Source organism: Thalia democratica, chromosome 6 (assembly GCF_965202585.1).
Source record: "Thalia democratica chromosome 6, ktThaDemo2.hap1.1, whole genome shotgun sequence".
NCBI classification, from domain to species: Eukaryota; Metazoa; Chordata; class Thaliacea; order Salpida; family Salpidae; genus Thalia; species Thalia democratica.
Window position 1 is genome coordinate 19655617 of NC_139170.1, and position 9656 is coordinate 19665272.

Here is a 9656-nt window from a genome sequence, read left to right on the forward strand (position 1 = left end):
TATCGGTAAAAAATAAAATGTATATGACGCAGTCCTACGAATTCGGCCATCATTTTTAAGCCGCTCCACTTGTTCTTAAAAAAATAACATTAAAATTAAAATTGTATTTGGCAAAATTTTGTTTGAACTTTTTTTTTTCATAAATATTTAACAAATTTTGATTATTTTGATGGTTTTCACTTTAAAAAAAGCACTAATTTTACATTAATTTAGTTGAAGTGACCAGATTAAGCATGAATAAGTTTGAAACTAAGAACAAAAACAATTTTTCATCATTAAAATTTTTATGCATATAAAAAAATCTCTGTACTGTAGGACTAAAAATAAATACGTAATTTAAATATTTTTTTGTAAGCAGCCTGAACTGAATATTCATTCTCTTCGGACTGATAAGTAACAGTTAGGTTAGTATAATAACTAGAATCTACAAATTTTTAGTTTTGAATGTGGTACATTACCTTTTTAGTTAAATCCTTTTTTTAAGACATGTGCTTATGTTTAGTCAAGCAATTTATTAATTGGCCTGTGCTAAAAAGCACAAATTAAGTAATGGTTGATTTTGGCAATAAAATTATTAAACTTTGTCTTGAAAAATTTCATAGTCTTCCTAAAACTGGAAAACCTAGTTCCAATCAGTGGACCGTTTTATCAGCATTTATTTTGGAAAAAGAACAAGGTATGGTTTTAATTTATAAATAATTACAAATAAGCTATTAAGTTGTTTTTTAATCTGGTGCCTGATGGTTTGGGGTCCTAATGACAGCTTTGATGACTCTCTTAGTTTATTTTTCTAAAATCCAAACCAAATGGTCACACATACACAAAAGAAAATAGGGAAACTTACTGAACTTTAAGACTCATTGAGGACCCTCAAATCAAAGCTGTCGTGGTGTTGTTTTGTTTTTAGACAAAAGTACATTTTAAATGTTGTACTATGTTTATAGTTTGTTTTAATAGTGCTTTCAGTATTGTATATGTGTTTGGGGTTGTGGGGCTAACTTCTTCTTAATGTGATTGTTGGTATGAGAAAAAGAACAATTGTATATATATTTTTTGGCTTGTTTGACCCTCAAAGCCTCAAATAAAAAGCAACTGGTCTGATGTGTTTAAGTTGGAACTTATAATTTGATGCATAATACTTTAAAAATGTTTCATGTTGACCTGAATAAATTTACTGTTGCTAGTTCTTTTTATTTACACAATACAACGTTTTCATTAAGTTTAAATAAGACTTAGCTTTTTGTTTACCGATCTAAGATAATATTAATTCTGGTATTTTGTTCCTAGTTGGTCTAGTGTCTAAAAATATTTTGATAGCTTAAAGAAAATAGTTAGGTAAGTAATAATAATTTTTAATTAAGTCCATAAGGTTTACTTTTTTTTATTTCAAGAAATAACATTTGCCTTTATATGAAAGCTATTTTTTTACTGTAAGACAATTTTTCTAGAATAAAATAACAATAATTAAATTTTTGAGATATAGTCAATTGTACTACATTGTAAAAATTATTATTATCATATGTATATATATGTATAGAGTACCAATTTTTATGGCCAGTTATCTCAGTAACAAGTTTTGTTTAGTATTATTGATCAGATAATTAGATTGTTGATGTATTTTTTTGCAACAGCTTTGACAAAACTTGCTGAGAAATTTTAGCTTTATAATTTCCCCATGTTTTGTGGTTTTTGATGTTGAGATTTTAACTTGTGAGTCTTTGCCAAAAAAATGTCACCCTTAGTATTTTTTCATTGTGAGAGATATACACAAATATCCTAAAAACTTGATATCAAAATGTAGTTAATTAAAGTATTTTTTTTAGAAAGTGGATAGAATTTGCACAACCTTCCTCTTTTTTGATCATATTAATCTCACTTGAGATCTATGCAAGCATTCAGATTTTATAATTTTTGAACCATTTTGTATATTTAAGAAGATTACCATTAAATAGGGATAAACTTTAATTTATATATATATTTAATCTACATGCATAGTATTGGATATTTTTATAGTCTTTATTTGTAATAATATTAATTAAACTTGCATAACAAAATATATAATCTTATTTACTCATAGTATTTTCATGTGGTACCCAATTTATAAGATATAATAAAATGTTAATTTGGTTTGATTGGTATAGTCCTTAACTAAGTATATTCAAAACATATTTGATCATAAAATTATAAATCGGAAGTATGTTAATATTTTTTTGAAGTAATTATAAAAAAATTACATTTAGAAATACTTTATCAGTTCAAGTACTAGTATTTGTTTAAAATTAAAGTTTAAGATAAAATATTCTGTATATTTAGTATAAACTGGTGTAGTATATATATAAATTAATTAATTTTGATTATTAGAAAGCTTTGAAGTTGTATCAATTGGAACTGGTACTTCTTGTTTAGGAAAGTCTCAGCTTTCAAAAGATGGAACAATTTTACATGATTGTCATGCTGAAATTATTGCTAAAAAGTCTCTACAGAGGTAAAGTGTTTAAGTTTGTTTCAAGTTAGTATTCAATTTAATAGCTGAGGATCAAAAAAAAAACTTTGAATAAACTTTTTAGTGTTATGTTAATGTGTACAATATTTCATATACTTTTTTTTACTTTTTAAAATAAAGATGTTTATCAAAATCAAATATAGTATTATCTATGAAGATATTACTAAATCATAATTTTGTTTTTAAACATATTTAAACAGATTTTTACCAATTATTAAAATTTACCCAATATTATAATTTATTAAAAAGAATACTAAATAGAAAATAAGTCTGATGCACTGTTGTATGTTAAAAAAATTAAAAAGTTGAATTATTTACACAGATTTTTATTCCAACAAATTTCAAAAGCATACCTAGGAGAGAACAACTCTATTTTTAAGATTTCACATGTGAAAAGTCAAAAAGGTCTATGTGAGCTGAAACCAGGAGTGAAGTTTCATTTTTTTACATCTTACCCACCGTGTGGTGATGCAACCATATTTATTAAAACTCTGTCTGGTTCCTTTAAAAGAAAAACTCCAGATAACTGTGAAAGTAAAGTTAAAAAAGGGAAGTTTGAGATAAAAAATGAAGATTTATATCAAGACATGAACAGGTTTTTTTACACATTTTTTACCAAAATATGCTAGTTTTTTTAAATAATGAAAAGTTAAGTTATTTCAAATATTTTAGAGAAGTTAGTAAAAGAATTGTAAATTTGAAGAAAACCTTTTTTAAGTATTTTACAAAACAATATTATTGTTATTAGTTTCCAACTTAGAGAAAGCACTAGTATCTTTTAATTTTTTATTAAATTAATGTTATGTTGCTAAGTATTAAAACTTATTTTAATATGTTATGAATGTAACTACATGCATTTCATCATTGAAATTTTTCATTTACGAATTAACGAAATACAACACAACAATCAGTTTTTTTTAATGTACAGAGTTAAAACAGTTAATTAATTATTTCTTTGACACTTTTTATTAGTACAAAGTTGTACGTAATTTTCTGTTATGCTAAATATAAATAGTTTTAAATGAGGTAGTTGCTATAAACTTAAAAAATATTGTATAAGCTTTTGAATTAAACTTAAGGCCATAGGGGGGTCCAACATTTTTTTTTATACAAAAATTAACATTGGCTTTTATATGAAAGCTTTAAGTATAAACTACAAGCCAGTTTTTATAGAATTCAAAAATATCATTTAACTTTTGAGATATTTAACTTTTTGTAAAAATTTTCCAATATAAACGTATGGACTGCAAATTTTTCAGGTTGATTTTCTCGGAAATTTAAAAATTCACTAAAAATCTATCTTCTCCTTCATTTTTCAAGCAATCTTCTTCAAATTTTTAGGAAACGTTCCTTATAATAAAAGGAAAAAATGTTATTTTAGAATTTAAAAAACTTTTAAAAATAAAAATTTTATCACAAAAATTAAAAAAAAAAGTGTTTTTTTTCAAAAAAAATATATTTTTACAATTTTTTTTTTAAATTCCAAAGAAATGTTTTTTTGTTATTGTATAAAGATTAGACTGTAAAAGTTTGAAGAAGATTGCTTGAAAAATGTAGGAGGAGATAGATTTTAAATAAAATAGTCTTTTTCCGCTGTTTTAATTTTCCCTTTCTATAGGGAACTTATTATGCGGCCCGACTTTGACTGGTCATATCTTAAAAAATAATTCGAATTTTCAAAAACGATAAAAAGCATCTTGAAGCTTAGAAAAAACTCTATAAAATTAGATCAACTTGTAAAAAACATGGTTTACCCCCCCCCCCCCCTATGGCCTTAATTTAGGTTAACTTTTAATGTATTTATTTACCTTAAATTATTACATGTGACTATTCAAGTTACAATAATTAAAATTCATAAATTTTAAAATCTTTAGACAAATTTGAAGTTCCAAATCTCAAAAATATTTTAAAGTAAAAATCAAGTGGTTATGTGGGTCTGACTAGTATTAATAATAAATATATAATGGTAATAAGAAAATAAAAATGTTACAAGAAAAAAATAATTATTAAGTATTGCTAAAATAAGCCATATTTTAATAAATTTTAATTTTTTTTCTACTCATACCTCAAAAAAAAAAGTAAGTCTAAGTAATAAAATTACAATAGTAAAACAATATTGAACTGTCAGAATTTAAATAGTCACGCTTCCAACTTAAACTTACCTATAGAATTCTAAAAAAATGCACTGAAGCAATAATGCAAAAAAAAAGAAAAGAAAACTTAGTAGTAGTACTTTATAAGTTTTAGACTTTATAGTAAGAAATATCTGTAAAAGTGGAAACCTTAGCTTGAAAATAAAATATATATACTTGTGAGAGAATTTTCTTAAAAACTCCATGAGTGACTTTTAAATGTGGGTAGCTGTCAAATTTGCACAAGGGCACAAAATTGTACGAAGACACTTTTGCACGAGAAGACAATTTTGCACGGAGACATTTTTGGACAATTTTATTTATTTTTTTTTTTATTACTAACCACTGATACCCATAATCCCTAATAACTAATTTATAAAAAAATCTTTTTCTTACTGTTACCCCTAAACCTTAGCTTCTGTCAATAGTTTTTTTTCTTTTTAATTAATTATATATTTATATATTTTTGTTTTCTTTATAATAAATTTAACTAAGTATTTTTTATTTTTACTATTACTGTTACCCTTAACCCTTACCCTCGGTCAGTAACTTTTTTTTTTCTTTAATTTATCTTGAAGTTTTTTTTTCTGTTTTTTTTTAAAGATTTTTTTGCTGTTTTTTTACTCTCGTGCAAAAATGTAACTCGTGCAAAATTGACCCTTGGTGCAAAATTGACTTTGTGCAATTTTGTCCTCTCGTGCAAAAGTATTTTCGTGCAATTTTGTCTTCGTTTAATTTAGTAACCTCGTGCAATCTTGACCCGTTCCTTCTAAATGTAATTTTAATACAAAACTTAATTTTAAAAATATTTTTGCCTTTATTATTTTAAAAACTTTTTGATTTAATAAAAAATCTATTAATTTTTATAAAAAAAACTGCTTTAATCTTCCTATTGCCTTAGAAATAATTTATTTTAACATAGTTTAGCAGTATTATTTTTTACTTTCTTTTCAAAAAACTGAAGTACTGATTGTTTTAACATTCTTTAATTCTAAAGGCATTATAAAGTTTTTTGAGCTTATGTTTATGAAAATAAGTTATAATAAGGATTATGTTTTTTAGCTTTTAACCTTCTATCATCAGGGACTTATACTTGTTTATTATTTAGTAATCTATAAAGACTAATTTTAAGTTTCTAAATTTTTTTTAATCGGCTAGATTCATCTAAAAGTATATAATGTTTAATTTTTGAACTTAAAATCTAAATTACTTTGGTCAATTAACAATTGTATATCTCAAGTTTTTTAAGTTAAAGTGGTGTTTATTTTTTAAATTAAAAAATATGATAAAAAATACGTTTTGAATTTTTTTTAGTACAAGTAGTTTTATGCCAGCTATGAATGTTGAATAAATATGTTTGCATTAGATATAAACATAAAACTTTGTTCTAATAAAGTTTTTTTGTCTTAACATTAATGATTTACTTTCAATTAAATCTTTATTTGCATAATATATACATATTTATTTTTTTAGGGACGGGTCAAATGTGCACAAAAGGACACTTCTGCACGACGGTTCTATTTTGCATGAAGAGTAACTTTTGCACGAAGGATCATTTTCGATCGAGAGTAAAAATAAACTATTACAAAAATTAAAGAACATATAAACCGACCAAGGGTGAGCGTTAGGGGTAACAGTGATAATAAAATAATATTAAAAAAGTTTAATATATACGGAAAAAAAAAAGTTTGAGAAAACAAAGTTACCAACCAAGGGTTTAGAGTAAGGGGTAACAGTGGTGGTCAAAAATAATAAATTATTAAAAATGAAATAAAAGAAAGATTAAAAAAAGTTACAGATCAAGATTAAGGGTTAGGAGTAACATTGATAGTAAAAATTATTGACAAAAAAAAAAAAAAATTTCACTTGTGCAAAAGTGACCCTTTGTGCAAGTGTGTCCCTTCGTGCATATTTGACATCTACACATTTTGTTCAGTTTTGGTATATTAAAAGTTTCAACTACCCAATACTACCTTGTGTAAAGTTTGTATGTAATAAATTATTACAGCTTTAAATATGTTGTTTAAAATAATTTATTTTTACTTGCAAACCTACATAAATGTTTTTTTTTCGTGAAAACCTAAGAAGTATTTAGAACATATATTTGTACAAATATATATGGATGAAGTCATTAATTTAGTTTTTAATTATGTATAAGACATTAAGTATACTAAGTTGGCTTTGAATCTTGTTTCCAATTTCTGCAGCAAAAAGTTGTAATAAAAAAAATTAAGTATAAACGAGTATTTCTTTTTTTGAAAAACAAAAAATTGTTCTAACTTCTAAAAAGAACAAAAATGCTAAGTTAACACTTGTGTAGTTATTCTTTTAGACGTTGTCTGAAGTTTTAAAAAATATAAAGTAGTACAGTTATTTTTGTTTAAAAGTTCGGTCAAATGCATTTAGTTTTATATATTTTAGAACTGGAGCGAAAACTGCGCCTGGTGAAAAGGAAGATGCCAGTTTGCCAGGAATTTATTTTCATTCCACTGGAATTTTGCGCACAAAGCCTGGCAGAGGAGAGAGGACTGAGTCAATGTCTTGTAGCGACAAACTATGCAAGTGGAACTTAGTTGGACTACAGGGAGCTTTGATCTCCCATTTCCTGACACAACCCATTTTTATTGACACTTTTGTCATCTGCGGTGACTGTGATCACGGTTCTGCGCAGAGGGCTATTTTTGGACGCATCGACCACTTGAAAATTCGTGACCTAGACTCCAAGTTTAAGCTTAATCGACCGAAAACAGTTTGTATTCAAAAAAATTTACTAAATTTCTATAAAAATAATAATTTAAAACCATGCTGCACTGCTATTTCCTGGTCCAAATTAAATAGTTCGAAAAATAATTTTGAGTTTAACGCGATAGCGAAAGGAGGTAAAAAACTTGGTTCTACAAAAAACACTTTACAAGCTAAATTTATGCCAAACGTTTGTAGATACAAGCTTTTTGAGTTATTTGTAGAAGTTGTTAGTTTACTACCAGACACTCATATCTTGTGCAACAAAAATGTTAAAAAACTATCATACAGCACTTGCAAAAATTTTCCTTCTTATTTAGGTTATATAAAGACATTAGAGTATTTAAAATCGACTATTTTTATTAATTGGACTGAGCATGATAGAAAACTTGATAATTTTTACCTATGTGCTGATTAATGTTGTATTTTAGATAATTATTTTAGATTTTTTTTTTTGAAATGTTTATCTTCTGATAATTGATAGTTTTTCTGTCCAACAAGACATACTGTAAATTATAGGAGAGTTTAATATTAAAATCTATAAATACCTACAAAAGTAAAGCAGGATTGTCACAAAGTTAGGAAAAACTAAAAACAAAGACAAAAGTCAGGAAAAAATAAGGGTTTTTGAAAAAAAGTCTGAAAATTTGATATAAACATGCTCTTAATAAGAAAGTTAATTATCACTAAAAACTGCATTTTTCTAATTTGTTTTCTAAAAAAGTTCTTTTGCAATTCATTTTTATTTCAAGGTCTAATTTAATTTTTGGAATAAGTTATATATTTTATGATCTAAGTGTGTATTTACTACGTGGTAGAGACTGAGTTTATTTTTTGTTTTTATAAGAATTATATTTAAAAAGGAAAGTAAAATTAAGATTTTTTTTCAGCTCTATATATGGCAACCCTGGTAAGAAATTATTTAAAATCGCTAGTAAAATTTAATTTATAGTTTCTGAAATAAGTTGTAAAATTTTTATACATAACTTGTATACCAGTAATTTTACCACAGTAAAAAGTTTGTCTGTTTTCCAATATTTTAAAAATGAGTATAAGTCATTATCAACTTGTTTTATTTGTTATCAGTTTCTTAGCCTTAAAAGCAATTTATTCTACTTTTTAGTTTTCAGATGAGGGTAAACTCTGTATCTCCACATTAGTTTTATAATATATTTTAAGATTTTTAAAGTCATTTTAGCCATTTTTATTGATAGATGCCTAAATAAAACATTATTTAAAAACACTTTATAAATTAACTTGCTTTAAAAATTTACTTACTCTATAAATGCATTTGGATTTTTTGTTTGTTTATATTTACTATACTTTTAATGTCATTGTAGATTTAGTTTAGTTATAAGGCACTAATCATGTAATGTAATCGAATCAGTATATAAAGTTGTTTATTTTTAGGCTCTATTTTTTAGTTTTAGAAAATCTAGTTATAATGATTATACAATTATTGCATAAAATAATGATGATATTTTAACAAAACTTCAACTGTTTTATGTAACTAATATTACAATTAAGAAATAAAACAAAAAGGCTGTTATACGAAAACACAACAATCGGCTGCAATTATTGTATAAAACAAGAACTTAGCTTTATCAAATATCTGCAATTTTTAAACTTTCATAAAATCAGTATTTAGTCTAAATGCCTCTAGATATTATTTCTTGATGTATAACAAGTTTAATTGAAAATATCAGATACAATGTTTTAAGGCGTTAAATCCTAAAGATCCAATCAAGTAAATCCCGTCGGAAAATCGATAGTTTTTCTAAATACTCTATTAGACTGACGACGTTTAGCTGCCCGTAAAATATGATCAGCTTTACAGAGTCTATAAAAATTAATTTTCATTAGAAAAAAGCATGCAAAAAAAACGTTTTATATGTGTTTTTGTAATAGATATGTTTAGTACAAACATATATTTATAAATACAAACAAGGCCAAAAAATTACCTAAAGGCTTCATTTTAAACATTTCAAATTTAGTTAGAAACAACAATATGATTTTATGATGTAAACTTGCTTAAGATATAAAGTATTATTAATGTAAGTATAAAGAATTAAGTTATGTTATGATATAAGTGATGTTAGTTAGCTTGAACAAAAAACTTGAATTTATAAAACTTATAGTATCTAAAAACTTCTTCAAAACTATTTTTGTTGTTATTAAAGCTACGAAGCAACTTTGAAAAGGTTAAAAGAGGGGTAGACAATGCTTTTAGTCAGCGGATCGGATGCAAAAACGGTGTGTCCTTGGCGGGCCAGAGCATT

At 25.2% G+C, this 9656-nt stretch overlaps 1 protein-coding gene across 1 annotated transcript; it reads left to right on the top strand.

The window, feature by feature from the left end:
- Positions 1–399: 399 nt before the first annotated feature.
- On the top strand, positions 400–8526 carry LOC145838040 (tRNA-specific adenosine deaminase 1-like). Its single transcript, XM_082945565.1, has 4 exons — positions 400–676; positions 2362–2485; positions 2826–3098; positions 7057–8526. Exons 1-4 carry the CDS (start codon positions 550–552, stop codon positions 7793–7795), a joined length of 1263 nt encoding a protein of 420 aa, XP_082801691.1. The 5' UTR covers positions 400–549; the 3' UTR covers positions 7796–8526.
- The last annotated feature ends 1130 nt before the right edge of the window (positions 8527–9656 follow it).

Coding starts and splice junctions, on each gene's coding strand:
- LOC145838040 (XM_082945565.1), top strand. CDS start 550: ATGGTTGATTTTGGCAATAAAATTATTAAACTTTGTCTTGAAAAATTT. Junction 677..2,361: donor TATTTTGGAAAAAGAACAAG/GTATGGTTTTAA, acceptor TTTGATTATTAG/AAAGCTTTGAAGTTGTATCA. Junction 3,099..7,056: donor TTATATCAAGACATGAACAG/GTTTTTTTACAC, acceptor TATATATTTTAG/AACTGGAGCGAAAACTGCGC.